The 20,784-nt window shown below is 45.8% G+C and overlaps 1 protein-coding gene across 28 annotated transcripts in view; it reads left to right on the top strand.

Annotated features, from left to right (window-relative positions):
- The window catches only part of rbfox3a (RNA binding fox-1 homolog 3a), a 1,730,437-nt gene that overhangs the window by 1,667,206 nt on the left and 42,447 nt on the right, over nt 1-20,784 (top strand). For all 28 annotated transcript variants that reach the window (XR_005457923.1, XR_005457925.1, XR_005457924.1 and 25 more), the window contains one exon: nt 18,706-18,838. Coding sequence is in view for 23 of the 28 variants with exons in the window: in XM_038776720.1 (XP_038632648.1) it covers nt 18,706-18,838 (133 nt within the window). In the remaining 5 variants the exon portion in view is untranslated. The remainder of the gene's footprint in view (nt 1-18,705; nt 18,839-20,784) is intronic.

Here is a 20,784-nt window from a genome sequence, read left to right as displayed (position 1 = left end):
ATGTGCCTCTCAACCGTTTTGGTTGAGACCAGATGTGACGGCTCTCCGATTGGTCGAGAGGCTGAGTTAACCACGCCTCCAGATCGAGGTATAAATAGCCAGAACGCCCGGCGGTCGTCCATTTACTGTAGTCGACCGCAGGGCTAACTTCTAGCTTATTAAAGCCTAACTTTTGTACAGCAACTCGTCTCGCGTTCGATTGATGGTTCATCACCCACCCATCCAGAAACCTTCATGTATCAGCGGTACAATCACGGGGGTGGATGTGGCCATGCCCAATCACCAGACCAGCAGGTGTTGGGAGTTCTCATTGCACTCCTTCACAGCAGGGGATGAACAGAGCTACATCCACACGAAGGACATTTCAATCGATGGCTGCTGGAACCATCCCTGGCACATACCCCATCTCATCAGCTAACCCACTCCTATAGATCAGGCGATTTCCCCAGGCCCTGCAGGTCAAGCACACCCCATTGGTATCACACAATATGAGTATATAGACCCCAGAGCCTTCCAGAAAACCTGAACAGCTCTCTATTGCAACCTCTGTTTCCCCAAATTCCACATCACACCGCAGCCAACGAAGGGGATACATCCCACAGTGACCCCCATCTGTAGATCATGCCCACACACCAGTCTCATAACAGAGAGCCACATGCCCACAAAGTCGGAACATCTCCGCTCCATAACCAGCTGCCACCATGGAGGCTTACTCAGTGAGGACATCTGCAGTGGATCCCACTGGGAAAACCAGAACAGGAGCCACAAGAGCCCATTGCTAACTTGTTGTGGAAGCTACTGGTACCGCATTTGGCAGGGACAGTGGTGAGTATAAGAGGCTTTGGACATCAAAGGCCGGGTGCAAGTCACCGACAGGGACAGGGCTGCAGTGTTAAGTACATGGTCTAGAAGGGGGAGTTGGGGTGACTGACTGGTGAAAGTAGTTAAGCAGTCAAATGCAGGATGACCATGTCATTTGGAGGGTTTGGATGGTCAAAGAAAGCATAACTTTGCTGACAGTCTGTTTCTCCCCCTCTCAGAAATGGAATTTGGAACTCAGCCTGCCATGCTAGCTGCCTACATGGCTGCCGCAGCCACCGTGAATGCACGGTGGAGACAGCGTTAGGGCCAGCCCAGGGAAGACCCTGCATGACAGGAGCCTGCCCCAGAACAGCAGGAGCCAGCCGGTGAGGCTCAGGTGCCGGCCCGCCAGCAGGCCGAGGAGGAGGTATAAAGGTGGTGCCACATCAAGCCACATTTTTTACCGTCGGCGCTCGTCCTTAGGAGCTGCCAGACCACGTGTGCCGCTGTCAACTCTGTCTCACTAAGAAGACCGTGTGACACCTGTGCCAGATGGTGATGGACCTGGCACCGCAAATGCCAAGAGGATGACACCAGCTCCCAGTGGCCATTATGTTGATGGCTGACATCAACCTCTATGCCTCTGGCTCATTCCAGGGCTCCAGCGGGACATGTGCGAGATTTCACAAACGTCTGTGCACAGGTGCATCGGAGATGCCACTGATGCTCCATCTTCCAACGGCAGCGATCGACATCCACTTTAACCAGGACTCGGTCCACCAGGATGCCTTGGCTCTTGGATTTACTGCCATTGCTGGCACGCCTCAGGTCCCGGGGGTTCCCGGGCCCTCAGAGCACCTGGTGTACAGGGGGCATCCTTCATTAACAGGAAGGGGGTCCTCTCTCCGAAATTGCAGTTGGTGTGCAACCACCAGCTGCACATCATGCACGGCTGCGCACAATACCCAGGCAGCATGCATGACGCATACATCCTGGTGCAGCTCGAGGTTCTTGGCACCTTTGAGGTGTACCGTCGGGTGAGGAGTTGACTAGTGGGCGACAAGGCGTACCTGCTGAGGTCATGCCTGATGACGCTTATGCGGAGGCCCCAGACCCAGGTGGAGAACCAGTATAACAACGCTCACTTAGCAACCAGGAACCAGGACGTCCTCAAGATGCACATTCGCAGCCTGGACCGCTCTGGTGGGGCGTTCCAATATAGCCCTGCATTATAGTGGCCTGCTGAATCCTGCACAACATTGCGCAGCAGTGGGGTGACTGGAGGAGTGAGAAGATCGACAAACCTCATCGGATGTAGACAGAGCAAAGCAGCACATCCACAAACCTTCATTCGCTCCATCTTTGACACACAGTGGCAGCTGTGTGTACCATCTACAGGATGCTCTGTAGGAACTTATCACAGCTCCTTAGACAGTACCTTCCAAACCCACGACCAGTTACATCTATAAGGACAAGGGCAGCAGATATCTGGGAACACCACTACCTGAAGGTTCCTCTCTAAGTCACTCAGCATCCTGACTTGGAAATACATCACCGTTCTTTCACTGACGTAGGGTCAAAATCCTGGAACTCCCTCCCTGACAACACAGTGGGTAAAATGCAGAGGTTAAAGAAGGCAGCCCACCACCACCTTCTCAAGAGCAATTAGGGATGAACAATATATGCTGGCTTAGCCAGCGACACCCAAACCCCATGAATAAATAAAAACAAAATTTTTGCACGCCTACTTAAAGGGGCACACTTACGAGAAGCCTGGCGAGGCAGTCTTGGGTTGTTGCGCAGTGACACAACTGACAGAGAACATTGACCCAAGTTGAGAACAACTTAATGCAACACAGTCCAATATTTGAATCTTTATTGATATCCATTGCCTAGCTATGCAATGACTGATCTTGCTAAACCATTGAGGGATTTGCATTATTGAAAGATTAACAAAATGTTCGGAGCAGTGATTTATGTGCATTATATTCTCAGTAAATTAGCCCAGCTAATACACAATACATTAAAAGTGCATTGCAGAGCATGTCTTTCTGTTCGACTGATGTCAGCCATCTTCCCATGGAACAATACCAGATCAAATGTGTGACTGATTCGGAGAGAAGATGATTAATCCACTATTTAATCTTCTGTTGATTAGCATTTTAATTGAATAATCAGTACAGCTGTGATAGCTCATTCACTTGTTATTGGTTGCAGTGATATAATTGTGATTGAGAGCGTTCCCTTCCATATAATTTCTACACTGAATATAGATAATCCAAACTATGAATGAAAATGTCTGCAATAATAAGTCCCTAACAATAGGATAGAGCATAGAGTTGAAATGCCCTGCCAATGTAGTACAGCGACTAATGGTGTTGTTTGGCATCTGTCCAGATAATTCAGCTCCGCTGACTAACATTACCTCTGCTGCACAGACGAGGATGTACAAGCTGCAAGTGCTCATTTCTCTGGGTTGCTCCGAAACAGGAAGCACCGCTTCACATTTGCGTGCACATACCTTGCATGTATTCTTATGCACACAGTTCTGCTCGGAGAATGGAAGGTCAGGATGCCCCAGCACATGTAGTTAGTATCCTGGCGGTATATTTATCTACCAACTCGTCTTGTGCCAGAAGGAAATATAATCCGTGATTGATGTGAATGACATGATATTCCATGGTCAAGAAGTGTACTGAATTCTGGGTTGGCAGCTCCTTATAGTATGAGGCGAGAACTGAGACAGCATTATTCCATTCTCTCAATCACTGCCACATGAGGCAATGCAGTTCTGACCACTTTGATTTTAGCTTGGCACTGACATTTTCATGGCGGATTTACACTGCTATGATTGGGGTAAATGCCCTCACATCATAAGCACTAAGCATCAATAGGAAAAGGAATGATATTCGCTGAGCATGAAGGTTAGTGTCGTGGGCATCTCCCTTTCTCAGCTTTTACATGTTCAGGGATGGCCAAATTCATTATTGCGCAGTGTCAACAATGATTGCTTTTATTCCCAGAGCAAAGCTGTACAACTCATTACAGATTTAATTATGCCAAGTTTCTTCTGTTGCCACAAGGCTTCAGAAGGAACAGAACTTCCCTCCACATTCACAAAGCAAACAATGGCCAGAGGGCAAGGGTTCCTAACTATCTTGGTGTTTCTAACCCTCAGGCTGAAGTGGGATGGTAGAGGTGGTAGCCAGCATGCTGACTGAGAAGTTGGCCTGCTGAATTCCATGTGGAGATACGTGATGATCAGCTGTCTTGCTCAGGGAGCTACAGGCCTGAACGTGGAAGGGCAGCCTGCGAATACCAAAGGCATATTTCCCATTGGCACGGGCCAAGCAGATACCAGAAAGACAAACTGGTGGTGGAGCTCCACGCTACGACATGCCATCATACAGATGCCACAAACTCTGGCAATGTCAGTGCTGGAGGAGACGGGCAGGTGTGATTCCCATGTCTACAGGATCATGGCCTGAAGATTTTAAAGGCTAGTGCGTTGACTCAGTGTTGCCAATCTTGTCTCAGAATCAAACGGTTTAAGCTCCCTACACCAAGACATAAATCCAGACAATTCATTGCAATGCTGAGGGAGTGCTGCCCTGTCAGAAGGCCAGTCGTCTATTTGGCATGCAGACCTTCCCCTTCAGGTGGAAGCAAATAATTCCATGGCTCTACTTCGAAAGAAATTCGCCTGCTGCCCTGCCCACCATATATCCCTGAAGCAACATCACAAAAATTGAGATTATCTGGTTGTCTACTTAATTGCTGATTACTGGACCTTGCTTTTTTTGCAAATTTGCTGCTGCATTTCCCCATGTTACAGCAGTGACCACACTTCAAAACAACTGAGATTTATCAGCTGTACGGCACTTTGGCACATCCTGAAGTGATGCAAGTTCCCATTTGAATGCAAGATTTTACCACAAAGTCAGACATTGAGGGAAGGAGCTGAAGGCAGAGGAGAAAATATCTGGGAAGAGGTCGTACAAGGCAGAGCTATCTGTGGAGTCCTGGAAGCATTACTTATAGAGTAGTTAATGCATTAGGTCTAGCTGATGCCTGTGAGAAGAATTTGGAATGGAAAAATCAAAGAATTCAGCGATGGGAATTTAAAGTGCTCATCTTATCAGCTGACTGAAGGAGTTATGCAAATTCTCTGAATCAAGGAAGGCTGGCAACAAAATCTGCTCGTACAAGTGAGCTGGTTCCCGCAGGATGTGTACATGGAATTATTCACGTGTGAAATATTTCACTCTTTGTTTAAATTGCTTTTAATCTACATGATTGTATTGCAGAAATAGTTTCGACTTTGTGTAGCCGGTTAGACGTTTGCGATACCAATGCGTTAAAATGGATTTAATGTTTGGATCAATCACCTCAGCTCATGCAGGCTGAACTCAAAGCAGCATGCCCACTGCAAAATACACTGTCACATAAATCCAAATCCCAGACAAGGGGTTATATTTAGTGGAGGCTGCAGGGCTCTCACACGCCAATTGAGAGACCAACGAAAGCCTCACATCGCCTCTTTTAGGGAAGATCCACAGCACCCTGTGCAATTCAGGCAATTAAGCGGACAGTTGCATATTTCCTCTGGGCTAAGGACCCCTGGGACTGAAGTCCTGCTCAGCAAGTGCTTCTGGCCAATCAGAGGCTGGCAGTTCTACTGAATGGCAACGCCACCAGGGAGGCAGTAGCTGCTGCCAGTGCAACACCCACTTGAGGCCCACGTCATCGCTGGAATGGGGGAGGGGAGGGGAGAGTCATCTGCAAAGACAGTGGTTTGGCCATAAGTGGGCCCGAACTTTATGATGCCTGGTCCCTTGATTGGGCGCCAAGAGACCCCACCCCCACCCGGTACCCACAGGCAACCTATCACGGATTTGCTTGTTGTGCTACCGAACCCAGCAGTCACAGAATGAGGATTGGATTTTGTTTATTGTCACGTGTACAGAGGTGCAGTGAAAAGTATTTTTCTGCGAGCAGCTCAACAGATGATGAAGTACACGAAAAGAAAAGTAAATGAAAGAAAATACATAATAGGGCAACACAAGGTACACAAAGTAACTACATAAACACCGGCATCGGATGAAGCATACAGGGGTGCAGTGTTAATGAGGTCAGTCCATAAGAGGGTCGTTTAGGAGTCTGGTAACTGCGGGGAAGCTGTTTTTGAGTCTTCTCATGCATGTTCTCAGACTTTTGTATCTCCTGCCTGATGGAAGAAGTTGGAAGAGTGAGTAAGCCGGGTGGGAGGGATCTTTGATTATGCTGCCCACTTTCCCCAGTCAGCGGGAGGTGTAGATAGTCAATGGATTGGAGGCAGGTTCGTGTGATGGACTGGGCTGGATATTGATGGGCATTAATCGTTCACTTTAGGAACTCAATTGCTGGTAGGGCCGTGTGCCGTCCACGGGCCTTCCTGGCGGAGACTTCATCAGGTGAAGGCGGGACGGAGTGGGGTCTGCGTCCGCCATCCATCTGCCTGATTAAATCCACCCTCCACCCCCAAACCCAACACAGGAAAGGGCAATAAATTCCGCCCAAAATTATTAATGGCAACCTTTAACTCATACTGAGAAATAATTGATTCCTTAAAGTGATATCAGTGTCCAATTCCTGCTTCTCTCCTTCCAGTCACCTCCATCAGACAAAAAGAAAGTTCTCAACATTTGCCAAAGAAAACCGATTAAAGCCAAATAACGGGCAGAATTTTCCTGTCCCACCGATGGCAAGCCCCTGCTGTGGGTTCTCCGGCGGCGAAGGGCACAAACAACAGGAAACCCCCTTAACAGCGGCGGGTCTGGGTGATCCCACTACTGGCCAATGGCGGGCCACTTCCACCGTTGCAAAACATGTCGTGGGGACGGGGTGGAAAATCTGGCCCAACATGCTGGACTGTTAAATGATCTTTGCAATGCAGGGCATTTAGGGATGGGAAATAAATGCTGGCCCAGCCAGTGGGACCTACATCCCATGAATGAATTTTAAAAATGAAATGTAAATATTCATGTACTGGTCAAGTGGCTTCATTTGTGCTAAAACTTTGATGAGCAAGTTACCTGGTAGAATGTGCAATTAGCTTAAGAGTAGAAGAATGATTTATCTGCAGTTTAGATGGTTATTTTCTGAATAGAGACCCTGTTATAAAATAAAATATTTTACTCCGTTTCAGAAGGCACAGTCGAATGATCTCAGTGGGGTTGATGAACTTTTCACCTTTTGAAATATGACTTCAGGAATATACATTGTCGGTTAACTTTTAAAAGGAGAGACTTTAATGGTTCAGATATATAAATCTTTAAACATGGGAAGACATATTTATAAAGATGTAAAAAAAAAAGGGCTAATGGGGATTTGAAGTTTTACAAATAGAGGCACAGAATACAGAAGCAAAGAAGTGATGGTTAACCTACATAGGTCACTGAAGTAAAAATTCATTACAAAGGTTTTGTGGGCAATCCAGAGAAGGTTCGCCTGGTTGATCCTGGATCTGGAGGGATTTTATTGTGAAGAGAGGTTGTGTCAGCGGGGCCTGTACTTTTAGGCTCCAACCTGCATGCTCAGCCCCTTCAGGCCCAGCTTTCCTTCAGCACCATCCCCTTTCAGGCCCCACTTCTTGGCAGTGCCAACCTTGCACTGCCAGGGTGACACTGCCACAGTGCTCAGGCTCTGCCATGTTCCCAAACACCCAGGTTGGCACTGCAAGGGTGCTCAGACACGCCATGTTCCCAACCACCCTATGTCCTCAGAGGTTCCTGAGGTGGTCATCTCATCTGGTCTCTGGATGATGGACGATTCCCGCCAGTTTCACGCTGTGCTGGCAGCTGGGAGAATATCGGGCGACAAGAGAATTCAGCTAAAGCTGATTTTGAATATGTTATATATTTTATATATATATATATATATATATATAGCGGGCCGGGAGCACAGTGCACTGTTCAGCACATGACGCAAATCCCATATGGGGCCTCACCCTCTATTCACTTAACGTAACGGGATTTGTGCCGGGTGCAATATGGCCAGAAAACCACCCCTATTGCATTTATCCAGTTCCCAGTAAATAGGAAAAGATGTGCTGCTCTCAAAATCCTGTCAAACATAAGCATTCTGCTCACTTATTAAGCATCTCTTGGAACATACCACCATGCCACTTGGGTGCCAAGTTGTGTAGAGCCAGTGTGGAAACCTGACCAAGGTATTCATAGAATCCCTATAATGCAGGAGGAGGCCACTCAGCCCATCAAGTCTGCACCGACCCTCTGAAAAGACACTCCACTCAAGCCCACTTCCCCGCCCTTAACCTACACATCCCTGGGCACTAAGGGACAATTTAGCATGGCCAATCAACCTAACCTGCACACCTTTGGATTGCAATTAAAAGGTTTCTCAGTGGGATCAGCGGCCATGGATGCAAAGGACGGCTTTGTTTTCTGAAGATCTGTCAGCATCATATTTAGGATCCTTTCAAGCAATGCAGGCAGTTTAGAGTGTCGCATATTGAAGGCATCATATGCCTGCTTCTTGGATGTGCATTGTAAATGTTTCCCTGGTCAGAGCCTTTCCCTTTGCCAAGGGTCCTGGGGGCTCATATGAAAATTTCTGGTATGTACATGGCTTCTGCTACGTTTCTCTCTTGGAAACACTGATATCTACTGAAAGATCTGTACCCTATCCAACTGAAGGCTCCTTTCTGTAATGAGCGTGTAACATACTCAATCCTGGGCAGTATAATGTCAGCATGTTACAGTCAGTAATTGGATATTCAGACAATCGGAGAGTTTTTCCACTGGCTTTTGCCGTAATTGGCACACTCATCGACAGCAATTCACTACTGCAATTTGTGCTTGTAATATTTTTGAAACACGGTTTATGATATTTCATTTAAAAATGTAATAAATGCCACACTGCAAAATGATTTACTGAATGTTCCGGAAGTTGTTTCCAGCACAACATGGTGACCCAAGACCATTGCTGAACATCCGACCACGGTTCTCTGTGAATGGAGCTGGTCGAACATTTTCACATCCAGTGAGACTGGGAGTTGGAATCTTATAAAGATCATAAGAAATAGAAGTAGGCCATTTAGCCCATCGAGTCTGCTCCACTATACAGTAAGATCATAGATGATTCTCTTCCCACATGGAGTGGCTTCAATGGGAAATCCCATTGACAAGCGGCAGAAACAGAGAATGCCGCCGCCAACGAACGGCACAGCGCCGATAAGCACGTGGCTGGGGTACCGGATAATCCAGCCCCTCAATTCCACTTTCCTGCCTGCCCCCATTAACCCTCATCTCCCTTGCTGATCAAAAATCTATCTAACTCAGTCTTGAATATATTGAACAGCCCGGCCACAGTCCTCTCTGAGGAAGAAAAGCCTCAGGGAAGGAATTCCTCCTCACCTTGGTCTTAAATGTGCGACCCCTTGTTTTTAAATTGAGCCCCTGTTCAGGATTCCCCCACGAGAAGAAATATCCTCTCAGCATCTCTCCTGTCACACGCCTCAGAATCTTGTGTTTCAATAAGAGCACCTGTCATTCTTCTAAACTTCAAGGTGAGAGTTGCCTGACCTGCTCAAGATTTCCACACAAGACAACCCCTTCAGCCCAGGAATCAGCCTAGTGAACCTCATCTGAACTGCCTCTAATGCAACTACATCCCTCCTTATGAAGACCAGAATTGTACACAGTATGTGCAGTCTAATCAATGCCCCAAACAGGTGTAGAAAGGCTTCCCTCTCTTCAGGTTCCTTCCACATTACTTGCTGAACCTGCATGTTAACTTCTTGTGATTATGTACATAATGTGCATTTCATTAGTACAAACGACATATGTTTTTTTAAATGGCATAAATGGGACAACGTCCAAAAAGCAGCATTTAGGGAGTTTGGAAGTAAGTTGAAAAATAGGACCTCAAAAGGTAGTACTCTCAGAATTACCATCAGTGTCATGTGCTAGTCAGAGTAGAAATAGCAGGATATACCTACCATATGAATACGTGGCTGAAGAGATGGTGCAAGGAGAGGGTTTCAGATTTCTGGAGCATTGGGACCAGTTCTGGGGGAAGTGTGACCAGTACAAACTGGGCGGGTTGCACCTGGCAGGACCAGGACTCATGACCTAGGGGAAGATTTGCTCGAGTAGTTGGGGAGGGTTTAAACTAAAATGGCAGGGGAGTGGGGACCTATGCAAGGAGTCAGAGGTGGAGGAAACATGAACAAGAACAAAAGAAAGGAAGGGGGACAACAAAAATGACGGGCAGAGAAAACAAGGGCCAGAATCAAACGGAATCACAGTGAACAATAAGGGGAACAGGACAAGGATTGTTAAAAAGACAAGCCTTCATGCGTGGAGCATTCGCAATAAAGTGGATGAATTAATTGCACAAATAGATGTGAACAGAAATTATATAGTCGGGAATACATTGTGCAGGGTGAACAGGGATGGGAATTGAACATCCAGGGGTATTCATTATTTAGGAAGGACAGACAAAATGGAAAAGGCGGTGGGGCTGCACTGCAGCTATCTGAAGAGGAAATTAACACAGAGGAAATTAACACAGAGGAAATTAACACAGAGGAAATTAACACAGAGGAAATTAATGCCATATCATGAGGAAGAATATTAGCTCCGACAATTTGGAATCTATGTGGGTAGAGCTGAGATACACCAAAGAGCAAAAAAGGTTAGTGGGGTTTGTATTTTGACCCCCAAACTGCAGTGGTGATGTTGGGAATGGCATTAAACAGGAAATTAGGGATGGAGGAAATAAAGGAACATCTGTTATTATGCGTGACTTTAATCTGCATATAGATTGGGCAAATCAAATTAGTAACAGTACGGTAGAGGAGGAATTCCTGGAGTGTATACCATATGGTTTTCTGGACCAATATGTTGTGGAACCAACTAGATAACAGGCCATCCTAGACTGGGAATTGTGTAATGCGAAAGGAGTAATAGTCAATCTAGTTGTACAAGGCTCCTTGGGATGAGCGACCATAATATAGATTTCTTCATTAAGATGGAGAGTGACGTAATTGATTCTGAAACTAGGGTCTGGAATGCAAATAAAGGAAGTTATGATGGAATGAGGCGCTATTTAAAGGGATACCTGTACCCCCAAAGCGGCCCCCGACATCCCCCAAGCCCCAACACACTATAGGAGGCCTCGGCCTCCCCACAACACCGCGCAGGGCACCCCCGGCCTAATCGCACCCGCACAATAAATGCCAACCTGGCAATGCCCTGCCAACTGGAAGTGCCACCTGGGCACCTTGGGAGTGCCGTTCTGGCACCCATGTGGCACTGCCAGAGCGCCTGGCACTGCCAAAGTTCCCAGGTGGCTCCAGCAGTGCTAGGGAACCACCCTGCCCAAAGAGCATGCACCGGGGGGGCTCCAGTACCCTGGAGACCCCCATGTGTGCCTTTCCATCTGGTCCTTGCAGTACTGAACGGCGCTTGCCCATCGAGTCCCACGCCTCGGGTACCTCCGGAATCTACACATTAAAGTTTAATATGCTGATTTTCTAACAATTGACCCCGCCCACAATGGCCAGGATTTACATGGCAATGTCTCGTGAGATTGTGTTAGATCTCACAAGATATTGTGAACCGGGTAGATCCCAGGAGCGGAGTCTCCCGGCTTTTATCAGCCACGTTGGACCGCGGAAAGCTGCTTTTCAGGTGGAGGGTGGCCATTAAATTGCACCCTGAGTGTTAACGGTGGGACTGAATTGCGTGCAGATCACTTCCCCGCTGGGGTGCTATGCGTGGATCAATTAATGACATGCTAATGGACCAGCACTCTGATGCAAGTTCTGACCAATTCCCAGCCCAGCGGGCATTCTAATTGCTCGGGCCAGAATTAGCGCCATGGAGGTTGGCAGCTGGAGCTGTTTTTAAGCACTTCACTTACCACACACTCACTGCTGCCACCAAGATGGCTCAGAGACGTTCAGGAGGCCAAGGTAGACCCACAGCTCCATGCTACTGAGGAGCGGAGGGACACCCTCTTCCCCCCCATGGGCCGCAGACTCATGCCTGCCCCCTGAACACTGCCTGGGAGATGGTGGCAGAGGCAGTCAGCACTGCCAGTCTCACCAGGAGTGGACGGCTAGCGATCCGCAGGGGTGGGGGTTATTGGTGAAGCATCTGCCCTAAGAGGGGCAGAGAACCAGGGATGGTTCCAAAGGCCACAGGGCAGGTGTCATCTGGTTGGGGTGAGCTCTGCTGATCCCCTGCTTCCTCTGCAATGGGTCAGCGCTTCTGAGGACTGCCAATACCTGGTGGGCCCCTGATTGAGCTCGGCCATGCCCATCCCCCTGAGGATACTGCTGGGGAATGAGGGTGTCCAGAGGGGTCCCCTGGGTGGACTCCCAGATGACCAAAGTCCTTCTGAGCATTTAAAGGCCAGAGGCAGCACTCAGCAGAGTGAGCAGCCAGGAGCCTGTAAGTAGCACCAAAGGAGTACATTTAAAAGACAGACTGCAACAATGATGGTCTGAGCCAGGTCACCCTGATTCCAAGGGGGACACTGAGTCCATGGACCTGGCACCAAGTCACTACCCGCTACTGCGCCTGGCCCGGGCAGCCACCCCCCAGGAAGCCCAACAGTTTTTTAGTGCTGTTTTAGCTTCCTGCTCCCCCTATGCAGCCATGGCACCCAATCCACATTTAGAAATACTTGCAGTAATTCACATCTGCGAGACTTCAGAGCAATGCGGACGGACGGAGCATACTGTATCCAACCCACTAATCATATTTAAATGAATGCAAATACCTGTTTTCCATGCCGCCACTGGCATGCGGCGCAAAGCTCATTATTGGCACCAGCGGGGGCGTAACATGGCTCCGAATCGGCCGTAGGCGCAGACCCCAATTTTGGCCGGATGGTTAATTTTCGCCCAATTGCAGTTTGTGTTTGCGGCGTCGCGAGGCGGAGAATTTCGACCAACATTCCAGAAATGTTGGGGAACACAGGGTTTAGTGGGAGGAAGGAACTCAGTATTAGTAGAGAAATGATATTGGGATAAGTGATGGGATTGAAGGCAGATAAATCCCCAAGGCCTGATAATTTCCATCCCAGAGTACTTAAGGAAGTGGTCCGACAAATAGTGGATACATTGGTGGTCATCTTCCAAGATTCTACAGATTCTGAAACAGTTCCCACAGATTGGAGGGTAGTTAAGGTAACCCAACTATTTAAAAAGGAAGTAGAGAGAAAACAAGGAATTATAGACCATTCAGCTTGATGTCGGTAGATGGAAAAATGCCAGAGTCCGTTATAAAATATTTAATTGCAGAGCATTTGGAAAATGATGGCAGGAACAGACAGAGTCAACTTGGATTTACGAAAGGAAAATCATGTTTGACAAATCTATTAGAATTCTTCGGGTAGAGTTGTCGAGGGGGATCTCGTGGATGTTTTTTGGATTTTCAGAAGGCTTTTGACAAAGTCACACATAAGAGATTAGTGTGTAAAATTAAAACGGGATTAGATGTTGAGTGTTGAGATGGATAGAAAACAAATTGGCAGACAGGAAACAAAGAGTAAGAATAAACAGGTACTTTTGAAAATGCCAGGTAGTGACTAGTGGGGAGCCGCAGGGTTCAGTGCTGGGACCGCAGCTTTTCACAATATATATTAATGATTTGGATGAGGGAACTAAATGTAAGATGTCCAAATTTGCTGATGACACAAAACTAGGTGGGAGGATGAGCTGCGAGGAGGATGCAGAAATGCTTCAATGTGATTGGACAAGTTAAGTGAATGTGTAAATGCATGGAAGATGCTGTATAATGTGGATAAATGTGACATTTCCCCTATGTTGGCAAAAACAGAGTGCAAATATTATCTGAATAGCTATGGATTGAGGAGAATGTGCAATGAGACCTGGGTGCCCTTGTACACCAGTCGCTGAACGTAAGCATGCAAGTGTAGCAGAAAGTGAAGACGACAAATGGTATGTTGGTCTTCATAGCGAGAGCAAGAAGATTTTCGTAAAGGAGCAGGGGTGTCTTGCTCAATTATACAGGACCTTGGCGAGACCAAATCTGGAATATTTTTTGCAGTTTTATTCTCCTTATCTGAGGAAGGATGTCCTTGCCATTAAGGGTGTGCTTTACCAGACTGATTCCTGGGATGGCGGGACTGACACAAGACGACTGGGGACACATTCCCCACAGCTACTAGACTCCTCAACGACTCTCCCTCAGACTGATCTGTTCCCTGTAAGAACACTATTCATTACGCCCTATGCTGCTCTTGCTCATGTATTGCTTGTTTGCCCCTTGTTCCGCACTGTAGCCAATCACTATTTGTTGATGTACCATTTGCCAATGTACTCTGTCGATTATTCTTTTGTCTACTATGTACATACTGTGTACGTTCCCTTGGCCGCAGAAAAATACTTTTCACTGTACTGCGGTACATGTAACAATAAATATCAATCAACCAATCAATCAAATTGAGTTGGTTCGGATTATATTTGGAGTTTAGAAGAATGAGGGGGGAGGGGATCACATAGAAACCTATAACATTCTAACAGAAATGGACAGGGTAGATGCAGGAAAAATGTTTCTGACGGCAAGGGGTCACATTGTAAAGATATGGGGTGAACCATTTAGGATTGTGATGAGGAGAAATTTCTTCATCCAGAAAGTGGGGAGCCTGTGGAATTTGTTGCCACAGAAAGCAGTTGAGGCCAAAACATGGTATTTTTAAAAGGATTTAGATACGGTTCTTGGGGCTGAAGGGATCAAACGATATTGGGGAGAGAAAAAAGGGGGAAGCAGGTTGCTGAGTTGGATGATCATAATGAATGGCGGAGCAGGCTCGGTGGATCAATGGCTCCTGCTCCTTATGTTTCTATAACCTTAGGTCGGGGTCATGTTGCTTCTGATATCATTGTGTGGGCGGCACCACAGTCAGTCCCACGTTAACCCTGTATGTACCAGAATCTTTTTCTACATCTCCCCAGGTCTTTATATGAAATTTACTTTTGGGTCTTACATCATTAGTCAGTCTCAAGCATTTACATTGTTATCACATTATTGCTATTACTATATTATCACTACTACAATATTATCAATACTCCATCTCCCCTCTTCAAGTCCTTGAATCTACAGGCTCAGGTGGTCTGGAGGCCTAAGGTAACCATTCCATATCTTGACCACCATTCCACTGGAAGAGTGATGGGCTCTGTTGGTTCTGGTTCTTGCCGTTGGCTTGGATGTTGGACTGGCAGTCGGGCATGCTTTGATTCTTTTCTTCCATTGCTTAGTGTTAAACTGCAGTTTGTCATTTCAGCAGTTGCTGCTACTCTGAATCGTTTCTTGAGAAGTAGATGAACGTTTTATTTGGCTCCTTGATGCTTCATCCTCATCCTCATCTTCCTTCTCCATGTAGGCTGTCCTGATGCCTTCTGTGGTTGAGGAAGAGTGTTCCTGTGGCGTATGCTCACCAGATCCTTATGCTACAACCATTTGTGCAGTTTATACCATTTTGGTGCCCAAATTAGGTCCTAGAGGCCACCAATTGGTTACTTTGATGAGATGTTGTTGTGCACCTTGGCTCACATCACTATTGATTTCCTCTGGTGGCCATTCCAATTAAAAATTATAAAAACAATCCAAAAGAATGGATTTCTGATTGTACTGGAAGTAGGATGCAAGAAGCCCTTGCCGTGGTTCCAAAATAGATTCCAGCCTGAAGTCACAGATTGGAATTGTCTCGGTCTGATATGGGGAAGAAAAGTATAGATACAAGTTGTCCCAAAAGATGTTTTAAAATAGAGTTTGCAATGTGAACACTGATATTGTATGCTTGAGGCCATTCTCATTATTAAGAATGTATTGAACACTTTGAATAGAAGCTTAGATCTAGAAAATCATGATGAGACAGGGGGGTACTTTTCAACTTACTCTCGGGAGAATAAATGCAGTGTTATGGGTCCAATGCACATTAATAGACACCAGACAAATTTCCTCTTCATTGGTACTAATGTCAGTGACTTGAGTCTACTGCCCCCACCCCCCACTCGCTCCCAGTTATTTCAGCCCCATGGTTTCTACCAAATATTCCTGCATTTGATATAACAGAATGAAGCTCCCCTATGCTCTACCATAACAATTTATTTTGGCCTCCCCTTCCTTCAGAGGAAGAACTCATACACAATCAAACCGTGGTCTCTTAAGTCAGATTGTCAAGAAAAGCTTTGGCCCCATAGCCATTGAGCCCACCCAAACTCATCTTCCTTTGGACACTAACGGGGATTTTCATTGTTATCAGTCTGGGCTGAATTTGAACCCAGGTCCCAAAGGTGAAAGGTCAGTGTGTGGGAACCCCGCCACCACCACATTTTCCTATTTTTCATCTGACCCTTTTCATTTCCACTGAATTGAAATGAACTATCATGCGGTGGAAATAACTATGATAATTGTAGAACAAGCTATATTTTAAATGACAGAACATGTAGCAGGATGTTACTTTGCTGACCTCCAGTGTGTTGAGGTCTTCCATGCAAATGAAGGAAGATCAGCCTCATCTTCTATTCATTAATCACCACTGAGTTCAGAATTAAACATGCTCGCGGGTACAGCACACAATGTCGAACCAATTGTATTTTTTTTTCCCTCGAGTGAATTAGAACTTATCAGTGAAAGCACACTCACTCCTGTCAGATGTCTCTCATTTTCCGTTGTGTTCTGTAAAGATAAACTGGAGTGCTGTGTGTCTGGGCTGAACGGAAAGCTTTCATTAACATGCAGAGTTGGGATTTTGTTTCCTTCACTACACCCAGCAGTTATTACTGGTGCTTAATGACTGTTATGCCTGGAGCAGAGAATCCAAGTGACAGCACCTGGGCCATTTCCACGAAACCCAGGCTGAAGTTCTCGTTGTCTTTTTATTTCTTACTCGTCCATTACTTCTGTTTAATTGTATGAGCCTGAAGATTTGAAAGAGCTCCTCTCGGCATTGGTGGCTTTAAGAAACTGGATAATGGGTCGGTTTTACACCTGGCACGTATTCCTATGTTCGCGTGTTGAGAGATATACACTCAGATTTAAAACGTACAAACGTGGCATTGCATCTCGGCCTTTTGGCTAAGATCAAGTGTGGATCAGGCCCAAGATGAGGTGTGGTGTCTTTTCCTGTCAGCTTGGATCTGATGTATTTCTCTTGTGGGGACTATAAATTGGATTCAATTTGAGTTGGATTTTGGGGGCAAGCGATGAGATGGGTTGAGGTTTGCCTGGTGTTTTGACTTTGTGATTCTGAGAAAGAAATAAAAAACATTTTAAAAACACTCAAAAGCCTAGATCACTTGGCTCTGAATAGTGTCTCATTCACAAAGGGGTATCCGATCATGTTCCAAGAAGATAAGTTTGCAAGTCCTTTGAATCGTTATGTTGGTCGCCAGATGCTTTCTCTGCTGGATTGTTGCCAGCCCCAATGGCAGATGGGTGGTAAAACTAGAGTAAGCAGGAGGTACACTGAACCTGCCTATTTTTTTCCCATCTCTGTTACTTCTCGTCTTCAGCCTAAACAAAGTGAAATTTATGTTTTGTTTCGAAACCTCCTGTTAAAGGCCTTGCTAATGAGCTTGCTGCAAAAGTTAGAATTCATCTTTGCTGCTGCATCAGAGTTAATTCATCTACGAAACTGCTAAACTTGGCAATAAAGTATCTTCAACCAGCAGCTGTTACATTTACTGGTTCAGTATTGGTGGAGGCAGCAAAAAGGTGGCTAAGGAAGGTCAACGGCACCAGGGATTAATCACTCTAAGCCATCAATGAGGGTTGTTGCACTTATTAGAACTTGTAACAACTGAGCATCACAGGGTGCAGAGTACTTTAAATGAATGAACAGCAAAATGCTTCAAACTTTAATGTTGTGCTCACTTTATATTTCATTCTGCCTCACTCTGTAGCATCAATGCAAACTACATAAGCGGATGATATACATTTACCACTTCAGTTGTAGTTACTCACCCCCAGTCTCAAATCCATAGACCTCCCTGCCTGCTGGGTGCAGAGTTTGGAGCCTTGTTGCATTGCTCAGCCCAGAGCTCAGTGTTTACCCCACCCAAATTTCCTTTATCACTGCGGCCACTTTCTTTAATTTCCTTAATGCACTCATCTGCCTTCAGAATCCATAAAATCCCTGCAATGCAGAAGGAGGCTATTCGACCTATCGAACCTGCACCAAAACTCTGATTCATACCTTTATTATCTCAAGGTAACTTTCTCTTACTGGTCTTCACTATTCAAAACTCATCCAGTACACCTTGGAACACATTTACCAAGGCTGACATTTTCATCACTCTCAACTTTGACATTGTCACCAGCTATTCATTCCCCCAATGCATTGACCCAAGGGATCTTGTCCCTCACCTTTGAATCTTTCACTGCCTCAGCAATTTCTCCAGCTCTGTGCACATCCTCTGGACACCAGTCTAGTCCTTTATCCTCACTTCAACATCGCTGGCTGCTGCTGCAGCTCGGAGCCCCCACACCATCTGGAATGCTCTTCTCCAGCAGTTTGTACCTCCTTCCTTCTACATAACACCAAAAACCCCTGTGAGACCCATTTCCCCCGAATTACACTTTCAGCCTCTTTGTAGCTTGCCCCCTTGCTACTCGGTGTCCATTATCTTTTCCCCACTAACCCTGTGAAACACTTTACAGAATTTCTTCGGTCGGCACCTGAGAGACGCAACTTTTAAGAAACATTTTGTAAGGAATGTTTTACATCTTTGTGAGCAATATGCTGCATAATGAGATCAATCAAATGAGTGCTCATACGAAACACTTAATCAATTTAGCTTCTAATTGAGTTGTAATGAATGCAAAGCAATCTAGTAAACCTGATTTTCCCCTCTGTCTCTAGTGACTGGTTTTCCATACCCTGGAGCTGGAGCAGCTGTGGCCTACAGAGGAGCTCATTTACGGGGGCGAGGTCGCGCTGTTTACAACACCTTCCGCGCTGCCCCCCCACCACCACCAATCCCCACGTATGGAGCGTAAGTATCAGCACAAAGCTGACAGCATTCTCGACTTGGCAGATCTTTTTTATTTTATGGCCCATTGTCAAGTGCCCAGTGAAAGAAACTTTCTATGAATTTAATTTCCGTCACTGTACATTGATTAATAGATTTACACTGATAGCTGTTTGGGGCTCGTTCCGTTCGCACTAAGATTAGTTTTTCATTAGGATATAGTGTTGCCAGCCATGATCCTGTGATGTGCTATATATCTGCGTTTGTGCTGTAATGATATGGCGATGGTGCTATCTTCCTTTTCACCAGCGAATCATTTACAGTAGACTACATACAAATTCTGTAAACAGCAAGTATTTGGTTAAAGAACATCCACTTGTGTCTGTGTAAGCTCTTTGACTTCGATATTTGACACCTCGATGGGGAAAGGCTTCCATGGAACACTGAGTGTGCTGCAATTGTAAACCCATTTATCAAAAATTGGGCTTACAATTTTGCTGCACTGACTGCAAAGGAACCAACCTTCTCTCCACGCCAGTCATTTAACCTAGGTCTTAACCCTGTAGCTAAATTCCCCGTAATTTACTGGCTATCCCAGCCCACTTTCCCTTTTCGAGGACAGTCTTAATTTTTAAAAAATCGTAGAAGCAATAAATGTTACGAATTTAAAAGTAATCTGCTGGAAAAATGCTTCAAATGAGGCTGCAACAAAGTTGAAACAATACAGTACAACTTGGTTAATGAGAGATACAGAGGGCAAATTTACTTTTGCAAGATTGCCTGTTTTACTCAGCAGAGATGCATAATTGGATCGCATTTTAATTAAAGTTTTAATAGGAAAATTATTTGTCCCCAATTTATATTTGAAGTTGCTACTTTTCACCACCAATGTGGTTAATTATTCTCTTCCACCCTCCGCAATTTTGTTGATTGTCTAGACTGGGAGGATTGTACATATTCGGTTACTTATTTTTATCATCTCTGTTTTTTATACTCGCAGAAACATGAGTACAAGTTATGAAATTAGTTTGCTCACTTTGTTCCATTTCTTATTTTTGGAAAATATCTTTATTTAAATTTGTAACATTTTATACACAAACAACAATCAAACAATAACACGTATCAATAACCTCAACAGACATATTAAAACAAAAACCCCACCAACAATTATAACCCCCCCCCACCAATATATCAACCCCCCAACAGCTAACAATAACCAGTCCTTGAAATGCAATAGAAACGGTGGCCATCTACAATAGAACCTGTCAATCATTCCTCTCACTGTGAACCTGACCTTCTTGAGGTGCAAGAACTCCATCAAATCCCCGAGCCACGCTGTGGCACTGGGAGGTGTTGCCTGCCTCCAACTCAGCAGAATCCATCGCCAAGCCAACAATGAGGCAATGGCCAGAGCATCCGCCATCACTCCAGTCCTCAATTCCAGCTGGTCTGACACCCCAAATATCACCACTATAAGACCATAAGACACAGGAGCAGAATTAGGCCACTCGGCCCATCAAGTCTGCTCCGCTATTTGATCATGGTTGATACGTTTCTCATCCCCATTCTCCTTCCTTCTCTCCAGAACCCCTGATCCCCTTATTGATCAAGAACCTATATATCTCTGTGTTAAAGACACTAAATGATTTAGCCTCCACAGCCTTCTGTGGCAATGGGTTCCACAGAGTCACCACCCTCTGGCTGAAGAAATTCCTCCTCATCTCTGTTTTAAGGTATTGTCCCTTCAATCTGAGGCTGTGGCCTCGGGTTCTTGTTTTTCCGACTAGTGGAAATATCCTCTCCACGTCCATTCTATCTAGGCCTCTCAGTATCCTGTAAGTTTCAATAAGATCCGCCCCTCATCCTTCTAAACTCCGACAAGTGCAGACCCAGAGTCGTCAGCCGCTCCTCAAATGGCAAGTTTTTCATTCCAGGGATCATTCTTGTGAACCTCCTCTGGATCCTTTTCA

This window comes from Scyliorhinus canicula, chromosome 18 (assembly GCF_902713615.1).
Source record: "Scyliorhinus canicula chromosome 18, sScyCan1.1, whole genome shotgun sequence".
Classification (NCBI taxonomy): Eukaryota; Metazoa; Chordata; class Chondrichthyes; order Carcharhiniformes; family Scyliorhinidae; genus Scyliorhinus; species Scyliorhinus canicula.
Note: the sequence above shows the minus strand (reverse complement) of the source record. Positions and strands in the feature narration are given on the sequence as shown.